General features: G+C 39.9%; 1 protein-coding gene across 1 annotated transcript in view; it reads right to left on the bottom strand.

The window, feature by feature from the left end:
- Window positions 1–18,224, bottom strand: part of si:ch211-186j3.6 (neural-cadherin) — a 488,898-nt gene that overhangs the window by 306,403 nt on the left and 164,271 nt on the right. Inside the window, exon 6 of the mRNA XM_036135719.1 lies at window positions 15,207–15,456. Within this exon, the coding sequence (XP_035991612.1) occupies window positions 15,207–15,456 (250 nt within the window). The remainder of the gene's footprint in view (window positions 1–15,206; window positions 15,457–18,224) is intronic.

Below are 18,224 nucleotides of genomic sequence, written 5' to 3'. Positions count from 1 at the left end.
AACAACAGTGACCGGAGCCATACTAACTGGTTTGGGAGTAGCTTGCCCTCATGGGTTCGAACCGTGAAGGAAAGCATTCACAGCATGAAACAAAGGAAGATTTAATTTGGGAATTCAATCAAACCTTACAGTAAGACATCAGAGATCCTAAAAATCTCAGGGCGCAGATGGTCAAAGTTTGCGGATAATAAACTTTAGAACATAAATGGAGCAAAACCATCATGAAATTATATCCTTTATATATAGTCCTTTGAACATATATTGACAAAGTTAGACAACCTATACAGTCATATTCAGTAACTTAGAATATTAAAAAGTGCATTTATTTCAGTAATTCACTTCACTAATGGAAAGCACATTATATAGATTAACACGGACTGATGATGTTTTAAAGCCTTTAATTCTGTTAATTATCTTTTTTTTTTCCACCTCCAGTTAATAAAAACACAACATTACGATTAGATAATTGCATCAGACCAATTAAAAAGCTACATTTTTCATGCAGAAATGGGGGCTTGATGATAAGCATGTTTTATACCGGCTTATACTTTTTTCTTTTTTTTTTCAAAAGGAACTTTTAATCTGACAAACAAGCTTCCTATAAATGCTTATTCTAATTCATTGAATGACTGTAGATCTGTGTTAAAAGACAGTGACTGCAGACCTCCAAATCTGTTGGTTTTGCTACACTAAGAAATTCTCTCTTGTTATATCATGAATTAACTAGGAATAGCCTAATTTTTAAATAGACACTACACCCATGTCTGACCTCTAGAAGAAGAAAAAAACACTTATATAGAACCTTTCTATTCAAACACTGCCATCCAATTAAAAGTAAACAAGAACAGATGACAGACAAAGGAACTGACATCTATCAGTATGGAAAGGGTTACAAAGCCGTTACTAGAGTGTTGACTCTAGGTGACTATTAATGTAAAATAAAAGTGTTGGGCCATTTCATTGGGGGGAAAATGACAAACTACCCCTCCCACAAGTCATGTCACAGACAGAGATTGCATCTGAAAAGGTACAATTGGTAAGATCTCTTAAAAGTGGGAGTGCATCAGCATTCGTTAAGATAAGTGGTGTCTGAATAGTGTAGTGAGTAGAGAAGGAGCCAGGAAAATGTGCCTCATAGTTCCTATCATAGTTCCTTTAGCACAGGGAGCTTGTGATGTCTTTCACTGGCATTAAGGAGCCATGAGGAATCCAGCAATCCTTTAAAACTGTACTTCCTCCTTTTAAAGTCGGCTAAAAATAGGTAACCTGTCTTCGTCCAGGAAACAAAGCAGCCACAGTTCTACATGGCACAGACACATGTCGATAAGCCAGAGACTAGCCTAGCGAACCCAGCCTCCAAGACAACCCAAGTTAAAGGAACGTTTCTTCTTCAGTTTTGGTCAGGGCAGGGTTAAGGGCAGGTTTAATCCAGGATCGCTAATGTGTTGTCTGGGTAAGGTAAGTCCAGAGTCCATCAAACAATAGTAACTAAAAAGAAACTGGCCATAATGGCACATATGGCAGGGTTTCAAGGAGAAATTCACCGCTGAGCAAAAATAATACAAAGACCCATCTCACATTTCCCAAGAAACATACTTTAAACTTGATTCTGATTCTGATTTTATCATCAAAGCCTTTGGGGAAATACTATGTAGCAAGAAAATGCTTTTGGGGAAAAAAGTGTGGAACTTTTCGGTAACAAAATCATCCCACAGATAATAAAAAAAAAGCGTTAGTGTGATCGTCTTGGCCTTTGCTTCTTCTGGATTATGATGACTTGACAGAACTATTCACCTTTCCAATGCAAAGTCCTGAAGGAGAATTAAAAGCCATCCAGTCAAGCCCGCGAGCACAAGCACACCTGTGTTTTGCCACAGATCAATGATCTAAAGGTCAGTAGGTCAACCTCTATAAAACCAAAAATTTGAATTTGGATCAGCTAAAGAATTTCTCTTGGACACGTTCAAAAAAACAAAACAAAAAAACATGTAATATCATTAAGGCCCATGGTAATTCTATTGGTAAGCCCCCTGAAACGTTGAGTAAATTGATATTTAAACAATGATGTTTACAGCTGCCAGATTAACCAGCAATCACATGCTGTTATGTGTAGAATGGTAAGTTTGCACTGTCTAAAAAAAGTCCCTCTTGAATCTTGGGACAGGACATTTTCTGCACCATAATCTACAACAGCGTTCATTAAACCTGTCCAGCAACATTTCCATTTTCTTTGCCAAATTCAATTTCTTGGTATTTATTAATGCTGCATGCACTGTACCTCGGAAAGGAAAGCTTTAATTAAAAACACAAAATCTGAATATCTATCCTCAAGCTGCTAAAAATAATTATAGAACAACAATGAATGTAGCACACTAGCTTTTTAACACCCGGAAGGCTCCAAACAATTACTTACATAAATTCTAATATAAGCTTTTGAGCATTAATGATACTGCTGATTTAGCCACAGTTATCCAGAGTGGCTGGATGATTGCACAGAGAAGTTTTCCATCACATCCAGCTCCCTATGTGCACTATGCAGAACTAGCATGGAACCCACATAGCACTCATCAATAATCCTCATGTTGCCTGCACTATTGCACAGAATTACGTGAGCGTGTTTCTTGTCGATTTCTCAGGTGCATCTTTTTGATTAGTTGCTTACATGTCCTGCCATAACCACAGAAGTGCTTAGCATGCAAAACCACAAGCTTTTCATCACTGGATGAAAAACACAAGTGGGCAGTCATGCTAAGCACTGGTACTGGACAAACATCAGAACCCCTAATATATGTAGTAAAACACCTGCAACAACAGATAGAATATGTAATAGTTGGTAGAAAATTCTATTTTATAGCTTTAGCCATGTCATATCAAATCTGTTTAGTGGGAAGCAATAATAAAACCTTTGTAATCGCCATAGTTTACAGTTTACATCTTAATAAGCACCTCCTATTATGATTGGGAAGCTTGTTCAGTCTCTTTCTGTCCCGCTCTGTGCTGCCAGGGGCCCAGCAGATGACAGCGTAGAGGAGGGCTGAGGCCACCACAGAGTCAGAGAAGGTCTTAAGCAGAGGCCTGCTCACTCCAAAGGACTTCAGCCTCCTCAGGAGGTGGAGGCGGCTCTGGCCCTTCTTTTACAGGGTGTCTGTGCTATGAGTCCAGTCCAGTTTATTATTAACGTGAATACCCAGGTATTTGAGGTGTAGAGGGTGAAAAGAAAGGGAGACAGAACGGTGCCCTGGGGGGCCCCGGTGCTGCAGACTGCCACCTCTGACTGACAGTTGTGCAGCCGCACGTGCTGAGGGCGGTCAGTGAGGTAGTCGAAGGTCCAGTCAGCCAGATGTTTGTTCACCCCAGCGTCCTCCAGCTTCTCCCTCAGCAGCACCGGTCTGATGGTGTTGAAAGCGCTGGAGAAGTCAAAGAACATGACTCTCACAGCGCTCCCGGTGGTCTCCAGGTGGGTGAGCGCCCGCTGCAGCAGGTAGATGATGGCAAACTGCAGCGGGTCCAGGGTGGGGCTCACCACGGTGCGAAGGTGAGCTAGGATGAGGCGCTCCATGGTCTTCATCAGGTGGGAGGTCAGGGAGACTGGTCTGAAGTGGGCCAGTTCCCTGGCGTGCGGTGTTTTGGGAACAAGTACCACACAGGAGGTCTTCCACAGGGTGGGGGCCAACCCCGTGCCGTCTGGTCCTGAGGCTTTCCTCTGTTTCAGCCTCATCAGCAGCCCTTTCACCTGCATTGGTGTGACTGTGAGGGTGGAGGAATACAAATACTGGCGGGGATAAGTCGTTTGGCACAACGATACCAGTCGCCTGTCGTATCCTAGCGCAGCAGGTCTTGGTGATATCACAGTAAATTGGGCAAAAGTCTGGGCTATTTCTGCCCTGCGATGGACTGGTGACCTTTCCAGGTTGTACCCCGCCTCTCGCTCATTGACTGCTGCAGATCGGCACCGGCAACCCTCGCAGTCCCAGCAGGGATAAAGCGTGTTAGAAAATGGATGGATGGATGGATGGATGGACTGGGCTATTTCTTTTTCCTTGCCATCAAGATCTTTGCCAACTGGAGCCAGATAATGCTCATTTTGGACTTTCTTCATCTGGAAACAAATGCTTACAACCCTTTAGGGGCACAGCCATGATGAAGTGGTTGAACTCGCACAGCTGACAATACAGCGATCTGATTGGCTGAGCAGCAAAAATCGAATCACGTGACCTCTTGGACCGGAGCGTAACTGTTTAGATTTTTTATCGGCTTTAACTTATTAATGTGCAAGTGAAAATGTGGGAACATTGGTGTTTTGAGATCACTGCTATGTTTGGCAGAAAGTTGCCATCTGACAGTTCATTTGAAACTTCTTAAGGAGACGTCCTACAGATTCTGGCCCACGGACTATATGGTGGAAAATCCATGAAAAATACTTCCCAAGAGAGGGCTTCCTCCTCTGAGAAGGTATTTAGTGCAGGGGGTAATATTGTGACCTGCCACAGGGCAGCTTTAAAACCACAAGCAGTGGTGACAATGTAATGATTGACTGCAATAATTCTTGTGCCTTTTTTCTGAGCACAAGCTGTTAACAGTGGAGCCAATGTCTGTTTTATTTATGTTCTCTTTAAAAGCTGCTTGAAGTTGCTCTGAGCATGTAAACAATTGCTTGTTTTTATTGTTCCATTTTGTTTGTTTTTTCTGAAAAACAATATTTAACACAATCCCAGGAGAGATTTTGAGAATTTATTTATATTTTAGTACCCATTTTATTTGTTATGACATTGACAAAAGAATGTCCATTTTGCTTCTGTTCTTCTGTAAAACTTGAAAGCTTGAAGATTTTAGTCTAGACTTACAATTAAGATTTTTCCAATTTATTTGGAGCCGTTTGTGTATCTTTTTTTATCTGACACAGTTGTTTAACTGGACTGATTTGTGGTTATTATTTTTCAATAATAATAATTGCATAATTTTGCAATTATTATCTGACTGCTGAGGGCACCGTTGGTAGCACTGCTGCCCTGCAGCAAGAAGGTCCTGGGTTGAAATCATGGAGTTTACATGGTCTCCCTGTGCATGTGAGGTTTCTTTCTGTGTGGATGTGTTTGGATTTCTTCCCAGTGTCCAAAAACATAATGGCAATAACCTTTTTCTAAATTGCCCTTAGGTGTGTGTGCATGGTTGTCTGTCATGTGTGACCTGATCAGGGTCCTCCTGCCCAATGACCAAAGGAGATAGGCACAAACCCCTCCCCATGCCCCTGCATGGATAAACAGGTATAGACAATGGACAAATGGCCATTTAGGGGTCAGTCCAATGGTGCTTTAATGTAGAAGAAATTGCTATGACAAAGTGACAACACATCGAAAATAAGTTGATGTTTTTTCTGAATATTGAGAAACTGATCATTTTTAAATAGCATAATAGTGCCCTACTATACCAAAATAATCAAAGTTGTCACTTTGTGACAACTTTGATTATTTGATGTAGGCTATAGTATAGTATTTGATGTATTTAAAATACATGATTGTCATGTATTTTAATATACCGTATTTTTCGGACTATAATGCTCACTTAAAGTCCTTAAATTTTCTCAAAAATTGATGGTCCACCTTATATATGATCACCTTTGTGCTTATTTTATTTGGTACAATGTGCTCAAAAATCTGTTAAAATGTGTAAGTACGACTTTGGTTAACAATGAAGCCGCTCCGCTCAATGGATATTCGTAGTAGTACGATACACTGTGTCACTACCTGACCCGTAACAGGACCCCTGTGCAGTGTACAAGACTGCCTGACTGTAATGTCGAAACTAGAAGTGCATTCATGTAAGGCAGCTCTCACCCGGAGTACGCACTAGTAACAATAAACAAAGTAAGTTAATTCAATATAAAAGTTATGTTGATTTTTGCCTTATGTCAGAAACAGGGCAGGTTAGTCCATCTACTCTGTCCTCCCGGTAGAGACAGATAGCTCTTCCTCTCAGGATAGAGCTGTGTTAAGGTGGAAACACATCGGACGTGTTGCGGTGCGTAACCGCAGCAAAGCCAACGCTTCCTGCACTTAGGTTAGCTTTTCATTTGAATCAGTCAATAAATATACACCAGAAGCATAACGCTAGGCGATGCCCAAATTACATTGGAGTTCTAATTTCAGATGTGTATTCACTCCTGTTTGGCAGGGAATAAACGGGAAAACAACATCCTGTGTCAAAGTTCACTTCCGGAAGTATCCCAAAAATAAGAGTCATCGAAAATAAAGCACTATGGATGATGTAGTTGAGACAAGCTAACGAGCTAACAAACAAAATATGTGATTTCTAATCAGATACGGTCAAGTAATGCGCCTTATAATCCGGTGTGTCTTATATGTGGACAAAGACACACAGACACATTGATTCACAGTGAGCCTTATAATCCGGTGCGCCTTATGGTCTGAGAAATACGGTAATATCAGGACAGGTAGCAACTTCTAATTCTCAGGTAGCAAAATTCAGGGAAAAGCAAATATAATCCATGTTAACAATACATGGTGTAGGTAGAGCTGGGTGGTAGTAACTAAAAGTGTAGTTGTATTTATTCAGTACCCCCCTGATTCAGCTGGTCAGTTAATGTGGTTAACGGCCAGCAATTCAATGCAGGCACCACATGATGAGCATGACAAAACACATGGTCAGATACGGCTGAGCTACTGGTGAGGATGGATAATGTGAGGAGTGGTTTAGATAAGAGACAACCAGGGATGAGACTGAGATTGAACCTTTTGTTCAAGATGTTGCATGTCTTCTTCAGATCTCTCATGGAGAGAGCAGGTTTCTTTCTAGGCATCTGTTGTAGGAACCACAAAAAAACTGAACAAACTGATGAAAAAGATTAATCCTACACTCACGTCGACTCCCTGGCAGCTGATAGCAGAGAGACAAATGTGGCGTGAGCTAATAGGCATCCCCCTGCAGCACGAGCCATGAAGACAAATATTCTAAGCAGACCGGCCACTCCTTCTTTAGTCAGATTAGTGGCAACTAGCCCCAGTCTATTATCACTAATGGAAGGTATTTGTAAAAGTGCTAAATTGGTTACATAATTAATAATTTAAATGACATAAGCACATAAAAAATAAATGTCAAAGAGATTATCAGTTCACATCTGTGCCAAACATACTGATGAAACGGTGTCGGGGCTTTTGGTAACTCAGAAGGACTGACACTGGAATTCCTTTCTGCTCATTGTCAAATAGACATGCGTCACACGGTTACGCTGAAAATTTAAAAAAACGGCCTTTCAAAGTGTTAAATATTATCATTATTATAAATCCTGAACTGTTTCAATTTGTGTTACCTCACAACCACAATGTATTGTAAAACCAATGTAAAACCAATCTGCAATAGTGCATTATAGTATTTTTTTTTGTAGTAAAGATGAGAAGTCCAGCATCTATTCATTCCCCCCTGGAAGAGAAATGGTACCACTGCTCGCTGCAGTAACAGCATCATATCGTTTGGGCTAAGTTACCTTCACACATCCTGGAACAGAAACGTTTACCCATTCTTCAAGCTCCGTCAAACTTGATACAGATCGATTACAGAAGTAATGCTAAAATTTTTTATTTGAGCTAGTAATTTCAAATGTTTTTTCAAGTGCCTTGAGAAGACATGTATTGTGAATTTGAGCTATATAAACAAACTGAATAGAGTTGAATAATGACCGGATTGATTAAGTTTCCAACTGCAATTTTTTTAGTTAACAGATTGTTCCACCTGAGCGGTGGCTCTTTGCAGCCCCTCCACAGTTACTGTCATCTTGGCTGCTTCTCTCATTGATGCTCTCCTTGCCCGACCTATCTTAGTAGATCTGCAGCTTGGCCATACGAGTTCCCTTTTGTGGAAGACCCACGGAGCAGTGCTTTATGAGGTGTTCAAATCCTGGGATATTATTTCATAACCTAGCCCTGCTTTCTGGTCCACTTCCTCCCTGACATGTCTGCTGTCTTCCTTGGTCTTCATGATGCTATTTGTTCTTTAATGTTCTTTAACATACCTCTCCTCCATTTATACTGAGATTAACTTACAAACTCTGACTCTGAAGGCCAACTGGTTACACAGTATTTATTTATTGGTATCATTACAAAAAAAGGTTTGGAGTAAATCCACAGTATTTTTTCCATTCATCTGATTTTATTATGTAAATTCTATTTTCAAAATCCCACATCATTATGCACTATTTTGTGTTGAACTATCACAACGATTCCGGATAGAATGCACTAAAAGTTTTAAATGTTTGTGGCTTAATGTGAAAAAAAATCGAGTGGTATAAATACTCGAGTAGAATTCAGGGCGGATAATAAAATACTGGGAGAGCTTCGGTTTAGTGGCAAAATTTGATACATACATTTTCAATCTAATTAAAAGGACAGAAAAAAAAAACAATCTGACCAGTTTGCCCCAAGTTTCAAACTAGTCCCATGAAACTAGATGAAATTAAGTGAAACAAAACAATAGCAAAACAAAGGTGAGACCACAAAGCTTTAATATCGTGACACAACGGCTGCTTGACCTCATGGTCTCCATGAACACAGACAACACAGCTAATGTTATCAGTGAACACTGGATTAAATGCTGTGAAAAAGGATGTTTTCATCACTGAGGCCGAGGCTGCCGTTTTTGTTGCAGTCATTTTCTCTTTTTTTTTTTTTTTTCTTTTTTTTTTGTGATGACTGTGCTACTGGCTGAATCATCGCCCGAAATAAAAGCTTTCATTTGCTGCTTAGAACATAAAGTGAACACGCTCAGAACGTTATTTGTTATCTTTTGTTTCAATTTCTGAAGGAGATATAGCTAGAATCTACTTTGTCAGAACTTATTTGATTGACAAGTTGATTGACATGGCAGATTAGTAGTGCAAAAAGAAGTCAGAACCAGAAGTAACCTACTCTGATGATTCTTATTTGCACTTTTCTGTACACATAAAACGTCATTTTTGGTTTGCTGCTACATTCCTGACAAATGTCAACATCTATGTTTCTTTTTGTTTCTTTTTAAAGACTATCTGCATCATTATATGGTCCGCTTGTTGCAATTCATCCTGCTGCTACATAAACTTATGCTACTCACACATAATATTTCTGTGCACATATGGCGTCATTTTTGGTTTGCTGCTACATTCCTGACAAATGACACCTACTTACGTTTATACTGTTTCTCTTCTGTCTTCTGTTTTTATGTGGAAGTTTGCAGATAAATTTTGCTCAAATGTACACTGAGAATGTGTAGCTGAATGACAACAGAGTCTGTCTAAGTCTAATTGATCCCCAGAAGAAAAACCCAATGCACCCTAACCATAAACCCAGAACAGGGCCGGTGCTGAAAATATTTGTAAGGACCAAATCCTTGTCTACGCTGTTAAATAACGTTTACATGAACCAGTTCCAGCTTTACACTGTACAAATATGGTTAGATTTTTTTCTGAATTAAAGGTACATGCTTGTACAAGTGATACTCTCTCTATTGTTTTACTATACAGGTAAGCAACACTTATTTTTTTTCTCTAAATGGGTGTAAATTGCCAATGGCCAATTATTTAATCATAACTAAGACAATAAACTTATTGCCACAGTTTTATTGCCACAGTTTTTTTTTTTCACTAGAAAGCCCACTGTGCCTCCAAAAAAAGCTTGCAACAGATTAAAAAATGCTATTGCGTTTGAAGTGCTTTCTTAATTTCAATACTGAGTTTGAAATTTTAGTATTGTGAACACAATGGGTGCAATGGTATACCTATTAGTACCAAAAAAGCAACAGAGACATGGGCAATTAAAAAAAGGAGGAAAAAGCTGCAGTAAGAACTTGATTGTTTAGACCAGAATCCCTCTTGACCTGGCAAAACACGCACATGCACACCCGGGTGCTCATTACTGAAACTTTCCAACTCCACGGATCGAGGAAAAGGGGGCCACGTTTTCTGCTTGGATAATGACATATTTAAAGAGCCTCGCATCTTTTGCTCGGATTTCCTGTCTTTTCATCATACACATTGTCCCAAGACTAAGGAGCGTTTCATCAACGGCAACATGGATGTATTGAGATGAACCCGGACACACATGTGAGACTGCCTGAATTAAATAAGTGTGTGTGTGTGTGTGTAAATGGACAGAATTTTACGTAGCACTCCTAGTCGTACTGACCACTCAAAGCGCTTTACACCAGATCCACATTCACCCAATCGCATTCCTACACTGACACACGCATTGGGAGGCAACTTTGGGCGAAGTGCCTGGCCCAGAGGCACACTGAACCCACAACTTTCAGATTGCAAGACATCTACTCTCCCCACTGAGTCACAGTGGCCTGTGTGTGTGTGTGTGTGTGTGTGTGTGTGTGTGTGTGTGTGTGTGTGTGTGTGTGTGTGTGTGTGTGTGCGTTTGCATTGTCAAAAAGGATTTCTGGGTCAGTTGCAGCAGAAGACGGGGTCATGAAGGAAAAACTGATTATTCTGCTGTCGCTGTCATTAAATCAATACAACCCGGCTTGAACATACCCAGACGGCTGCACAAACAAACACACATGCGTCTTCTAAAACTATATTGGTGCGTGCGTATCGGATGCATTTTCATATAAATGTGCTTTAAAGCCCCCGTCACTGTTCCATAGCCAGACCGTATTTCCCTTGGACTCCTTCAATTACAGAATACACTTACATACTCATAAAGTTTGGGCTCAGGACCTCCTGAGGGGGCTAGTGGGCATGGTTGATTGACCCTGCCTCACCAATCTGCCCAGCTCTCTGCCAGAAAATCAACCAATTAAAAGATGCAGGCAGCACAGCAGCAAGAGCGGGGGGGAGGGTGTGAAGAGCAGCTGCTACGCTGAATTTGGAAGCAGCTGCAAGGTTTCCATCCTGAATATGCAGGACAGACAACCGAGCTCTGTTTCTGTCAAGGTATAAAACAAGAAGTTTCAATCGTCTGTATTCTGTCTCCTTTTTTTTATTCAACATCTGAGCCGGTGTGCATTGACAAGGTATGACAGAGCATTCCATTTTAACAACTGGAATGTTGAAAGGGGCTTTAAAGCCATTTTTAAGAAAAAATGGTTGGATTATGGATTTAAAAAGAATGTACCAGTTGGATTTTTAGGAGAGTACCTAGTTCGGACTTTTCAGAAGCTCTGACACGCATTCACATCGTTGTAAAAGAAAGTTTACTCCCAAAACGATTTTTTTTTTGCACTTAAAAGTTTCAGATGATTGAACAAATTCTAATATTGGATGAAGATAACAAGAACATTGAAAATAGGGTTTACAAATGATGATTTCATTCATTACGGTAAAAAGCTATCCAAACCAACCTGTCCCTCAGAAAAAACTGTAATTGCCATTCCTTTTAAAGAAAGATCTGATCGTGATTAAACTGTATCTTTTAGAAAACTGAGCTCACTTGTACAAGGTCTGATTCATTTTTGGCATGCAGATATGAGAAAAACACTAAATAGAACATTTCTGGTGGTTGAGGGAATGTAAAGAGCTACATCCATCCATCCATCCATCCATCCATTTTATGACTTGCTTATCCCTCATGGGGTAGCGAGGGGTGTAAAGAGCTACAGTTTCTAAAAAAAATAAAAATAAAATAACTATAGAAAAATAAAGTCATTGATATCTATCAGTCAGAAAAAGGGTTACAATGCTGTTTCTAAGACTTTTAATCAACCACTGAGGAAAACAGGCAGCAGTGGTGAAACTTCCAAGAAACTATTGACAATTAAACCAGGAGGTCACAAAACAATCTGAAACATCTAATTCACTGCAGGCCTCGACTGCCTCTGTTAAGGTCAGTGTTCAGGATTTCACAACAACAAATAGACGGGGCAAACATCACCACCTTGGGAAGGTTTCAAGGCCAAAACCAATGCTGACCAAAAAGAGGTCCATGTCACATAGAAAAATAAAAGTAAAATCTTGATTATCGAGGGAAAATCTTCTGTGGACGTACGAGACAAAGGGTGACTGTTTATGAAGGTGTCATGTTAGATCTGACCTAAAATTAGCATAGGATTTCAGAAACACACCATCACAGTGTGATCCTACGGTCTTACTGTCTAACATGGTGGTGGTGGTGTGATGGCTTGGGGCTGCTTTGCTTCCTAAAGACCTGGACCAGATGTCATAGTTGATGGAATCATGAATCGTGTTCTCTACCAGAAAAGCCGGCATCAGTACCAGACCTTAAACCCAACCACACTCTGGTTCTGCAGCAGAGCAATGATCTGAAACAGTATAGCAAGGACACCTGTGACCGTCTAAAACAAATTCAGTTTTAGCATTTCCTCACCAACGTCCAGACATAAGTGCAATTCAGATAGTCTTGTAATACTTTAAACATGCTGCTCATTCTCAAAAGCCCTCCAACATGGCAGGATTAAACCATCTGCAAAGCAGAGGGGGCCACAATTGTAAACTGCTATTTTTGTTTTTAATTAGATTATCTTTGAGGGGGAACAGATTGACTTAAGGGTCTTACAGCTAATGTGTTTCTTCAGTAATTATTCAAAATGTGGTTAGCTTTGTATCGTAATCAGTTGAGACTTTTAAACTAAATTAAGGCTGTTGCTAATACAAATGTGCCATCTAGTTGCATGTGTTTTGATCATCTGAAACTGGTCATGGTCAAGCACAATACATGCTTTTAACAGCAGCATGTAAAGTGAAAGGAAAATGATTCAATGGTTTAATTTTCAAACCTTATCCAAATAAACATCTGACAAGTGTGGTGCAAATTAACATTCAGACCCCTTTAGTAGAGGAACTTCACACATCAGGTGGGAGAAACTGTTGATAGAGGTACCAATGGTCTTGCACACCTGTCTTTATAGACAACTGGCAAACAAACCACTGCAGCCTCAAAGCGGGCACAGTGTCACAAGCCTGGATAAATGCAGAGGGTCACGTCAGGAAAGGCTTATGCTGTAAAACTTTGCCAAATTTCCAGACCCGGGTTAACGATCATTGGCACTAGTGCTGGTGACCAACAGGATACTGATGGTAAGTGGGCTACCATTGGTCAGCAAAGAAGAAGAGGAGGAAGATGTAGCTGCAGTCTGAGAGAAAAGATGAAAGACAAGAGTCTAGGACTAGAGTAGGGGCTTTGAATGTTGGGGCTTTTACAGGAAAAGATGAGTTGGCTGATGTAATACAGAGGAGGAAGGTGGACCAAATGTATGTTCATGAGTCAAAGTGGAAAGGTAGCAAGGCTAGGAGCTTAGGAGCAGTGTTTGAGCTGTTCTACCACATTGGGATGGAAGAGAAATGGTGTAGAAGTTATGGTGAAACAGAACTTTGTCAGGATTGTTCTGAAAGTGAAAAGAGTGTCATATAGGATGATGAGTCTGAAGTACTTGAAGGTGTGATGTTCAGTGTTGTTAGTGGTTATACCCCACAGGTGGGCTGTGAGTTACAGGAGAAGGAGAAATTCTTCAGCTCTAGGAGATGAAGTGATGCAGAATATCCACAGACAGTAGTGTATAAGTTTTTGCCTTTAACACCCAGCTAACAGAAAACCAAGACACACTTAAAAATGTTTATATTCTTGTACACTGTAAAAAAAAAAAAAACTATATATTTTTTAATTTTCTGACTTTAAATCTAAAACAAGAAATGTTTAGTTTGGTTGGTTTCATTTAGCAGAATGACTTAAGTCAGAAGCTTACAAACATTAAATTTACTATGCATTTCAACAATATAAGAAACCCAGATGAGGATTTCATTTGTTCCTAAGATTCTGTTAAAAAGTCACAACAAGTCAGTAAGAAGAAGCCATTGGTCCAAAAGCAATCTAAAATAGCCACATCAGTTGTGAAAATGCACGTTGCGACATATCTTATTTTTCTGGAGTAATGCCCTATGGTCAGATAAAACTAAAATGTATATGTTTTTCCATAATGCCCATTTCTACCATATGGAGACCATCTGGAGACAAAAAAGGGAGACCTTGGGGAAGCCTGAAAAACACCATGACAAATGGAAAGTACAGAGGTGCCAGCATCACATGTGGGTTTAATGCTACAGGAGGGTTCTGGTACACTTCATGAGATGGATATTCATTCTTCATGACTGGATATTAAAGAAGTTCAATTATATGGACATATTGATGCAACATGTCAAGACATTAGCCAATAAATTAAAGCTTTGATACAAATAAATCTCTTAATGGTTCTCTATGATGCTTTTTTTAGCCTTCCAGTTCAACTCTAGGTGTGTATATGATAAAATGTTTCCTTTGACACTACGGAGTGTTCATTTGTTAAGAAATGTTGTTTTCAAATGTTTCAAATGTTTCAAATGAAAGTTGTTTTCTGCTGCTATTTAGCGGCAGATAGACATCACATTAAAGCCGCTGCAGCATGGTGTCAAACAAAGAGCAGTTGCTGTCGCTGTGAAGATTAAGTGCTAAATGAGCCGCTTCGTCTCAACTTTGAGCAGAAATATCACACTCTGCCTCACATCACCACTCGCTGGGCGTGCTGTTTACTGGCAGGGGCAGCGCGGTCAACGCAGGTAAATCCTGGAGGGGGCGGGTAATCAACGCTCTATGAAGACCAGTAATGAACCAATTGTTGTCCAAGAGAGGGAGGGGCTGCTGCTCAGAGAGCAGAATTTACGAAGATTACTCAGACGTGCGTGAATTCAGCAGGAATAGTACTACAACACAGCTAAGAAAAAAGTTCATTTTGCATGATATAGACTAAGATCTAAAGCATGTCACCAAATTAGTTACAAAGTAGTTTAAGGACAATAAAGCCAAAGATCTGGAGTGACAGTCACCAAGTCCTGATCATTATGGGCAGAACTAAAAGAGTGGCCTACCAACCTGACTCAGTTCTGTCAAGAAGAAAGTGCCAAAGTTCCAGCAAACTTTCTTGAGAAGCTTGGGGAAAGATGCTCAAAATGTTTGATCCAAATCATACAGTTTAAAGACAGTATTATCAAAAACTAAACACTCCCACATACTTGGGCGTACTGAGGGCATACTGTGACTCTCCGCACACGTTTTATTCTTCATAGTCGAGCGTACCTACTGCCTACAGATCTTTAGTTTCATACAGTGTTTATAAATATCTGATTTAAACTGTAGGATCACTTGTGGGTTTAAAACTGCTTTTACAATCCAAAACACTGCTACTGCTAACTTCATCAGCCGTGTACGGTTTGCTCAGCTCTTACTCACATATGTTGGGAAAACTCAGGCGCCTCGTCGTTGACGTTGGCCATTCTGATTCGTACCGTTGTCGTTCCGGTGCGAGGCACCTCTCCCTTGTCAATCGCCATGACAACAAACTCATACAGGTGATTGGGTCTCTCGTAGTCCAGAGGCCCTGCTGGGAAGATGGTCCCATGAGGAGAAATGATGAAATCCGGACTGAGGGTGTAGTAGGTCAAATCGGCGTTTGCTCCTGAGTCGCAGTCGTTGGCAGACACTAAAAGTGAGAAAAGGGTATAGGGAACAGGGAAGGAGAAGTTAAAAGGACTGGTTTTCACTAATATTTTTGGATTTCATATGACTTTGTAAAATCATCTTTTACACCCATTTTCTTTGCTGCCATTTGACTTCTTTCTTTCAGAGCATAACCTTGGACATAGCTAAATGAACTTCAGTCAGACTACCTATGAAATTCTCGCGAGCCTTTAGTTCTTGGAAATTTTTGCTCATAGTCACTGACAATATTTTGTGATGTTAAACAGTGAAAACGTATAAAACATATACTCCTCCATGTATAAGGTCTGTATATAAGGCAGCTGATTAAACTGTTGGACATTTGCTGTTGATGTGAAACCTGAACTCAGCTAAACAGTTCTTTAGGCTAATCCTGGTTTCTGTTGGTCGTCTATGAGGTGCCTCAAAGAATCACCATTTCAAACATTCTTTTATAGCTTAAATTCCTAGAAAATATAAATGGAGGAGAATAAAGCAAAAACAACGCTGGTAAGTACATTGAACTGAATAACATCAGCTATGTCAGAAATGACCCTGGAAATCAAAAGAAGTGTCCATTTCTTTATTGATTCTACTTCTTTTATATCTATTTTATATATATATATTTTTTTTATCTATTGCTTATGCTGAAAGAAGATTTTCAAGGAAATCTACCAGGTACTACGTAAGCATGCTGTGAGTGCGTGAGTCCTTTCGGCTGCTCCCTTGTTCAGGGTTTGCCACAGAAAGTCATTCCAAGCAGCACCCAGACCTGACAGAGCTTTTACCCCACATGCCCTGCCTGTCGAACCTGGGACCCACAAATCAAAAACACGCAGCAATCCCGCTACACTTACAGAGGGACACGTATTATTTGAGCACGCTAATGAAGGAAAATAAGTTATGCTCCTACTTTCTACAATAGTAGAAAGTGTTATTTGCACAGCAAGCATGGAAAACACTGTCACTTTGCAACATTTCTGCCCATGCGGCTCACATTGGGAATCCATGGAGCCTGGACCCGCTTGTCCACAAATTGATTGCCTTGCTAAAACAGAAAATTCCACCAGGGATTTGAATAAGCATATTTTTACACTAACAAGAACATTTCACCATCAAAAGCTCAATTCTCCAATTCACCTTACATTGCATTTAGCTCATGCGGCCATACAAACAATGCACACACAGACACCCACACACACACACACACACACGTATGAATAAAACATGTGCAAGCGCTCACACATATCAAAGAAGAAACAACAGCTAACAAAGTGGAATTCTTTATTGCCATGAAGCCTTGGGGAATTTTAAACAGCCTCCGATGAATAGTTTCAGGGTGGTTAATTGAACAAAAGCTGGCAAAACGGATTTTTACAGTTTATAAAAAGACAATTTTTGAAGTTGCTGTTTATTCACCTCATTTGTTATAATCCATTACTTCGTCTCATTTTTTGCGGACTACACCGATTGATTTTTTTTTTTTTTTTTTTTGTAGGAAGACGAACAAATAATTAAAACTTCTGCAGTGTGACCTTCATTTCTTATTTCTTCGCCAGCCAATAAACTGTAAGAAAATCACTGAAAAGACAGAATGTGTGTGTGTGTGTGTGTGTGTGTGTGTGTGTGTGAGGCTGACTGGTAGAATGAGCCTAAAATAAATCTGAAAACGACATTTCTTAAAAAATTAATTAAAAACTTGTAGTGGAAAAACTTGTTACTGGGAGAAAGTGGTCTTTCTAACTGACTAGCTCGGCACATGTCGGTGTTGTTAGGGCCCTTAACTTGGACAACAGTCACTGGCTCCCCACTAGTGTCAGGCGAGAACACAGTTTGTTTTTGACAGGCATGTCTTCTTTATTTCAGCCATGCTGCAGAGAAAGAGGGTAGTTTGCCAGTTTGGTTAAGTAATATGTATTAATGATTATTATTATTATTATTATTATTATTATTATTATACGTAGATTAGAGATGTGTGTTATTTGGGTTTGTTAGTTAATTTTTTTTGCAAGTTAATACCTGCAAATATACATTGGGTCGATTCATTATAAATTCACACATTGATTCCAGCAGTAGCTTTGCTTGTGTTTTCTCTTAGAGCCTGGGGGACATGTCCTTATCACTGATCAAGATAGGTGAGAAAAAGACGGACTCCTGGGGCTTTTGGAATGTCCAATAACTGATCAATCAATGGTAATAAACTATAACTCACATCAGATTTACAATGCAATCAGTAATTTATGGAGATGGAATATATAAGACTGACTTGCCTTTTGAATTATATAGCAGTGTGATCTATCATCGTCAAAAACGCCAGTGCCCAAAGGTTCTGAGTCCTCTCAAAAATTCTAGCTTCAGAGTGATTCAGATCGCTGCCGAGAGCGACTCTGAGGAGGGAGACGACAGAAATTTCCATCTTAGTGAGGAGGGGTGGTTGACCCCGTTACTAGGCGTGACGCTGTCTTTTAACAATTGTGATTGGTTGATACAAGAAGAAAATAATAAACACAGATGCGCTCTTACTGATCAAAGGAGAGAAATTAAGCAATTAGACTGGATTAAGAAAAGTGTCTCATGGTGATGAAACTTAGCAAAATTGTATAATTGTCACACAACGTCAAAATGTTTGAACGCATCTTATTTACACGATCAATATTATGATTTGCCTATCTATTTTTACTCTGCAGTCATTTTACTACTTTATCTGTTTGATGTTAATGCACACTCACCTGTCAGCATTTTACTGTCATTGCCTGCTTCTGTAAAGCGGTG

Source organism: Fundulus heteroclitus, chromosome 4 (assembly GCF_011125445.2).
Source record: "Fundulus heteroclitus isolate FHET01 chromosome 4, MU-UCD_Fhet_4.1, whole genome shotgun sequence".
Lineage (NCBI taxonomy): Eukaryota > Metazoa > Chordata > Actinopteri > Cyprinodontiformes > Fundulidae > Fundulus > Fundulus heteroclitus.
Note: the sequence above shows the minus strand (reverse complement) of the source record. Positions and strands in the feature narration are given on the sequence as shown.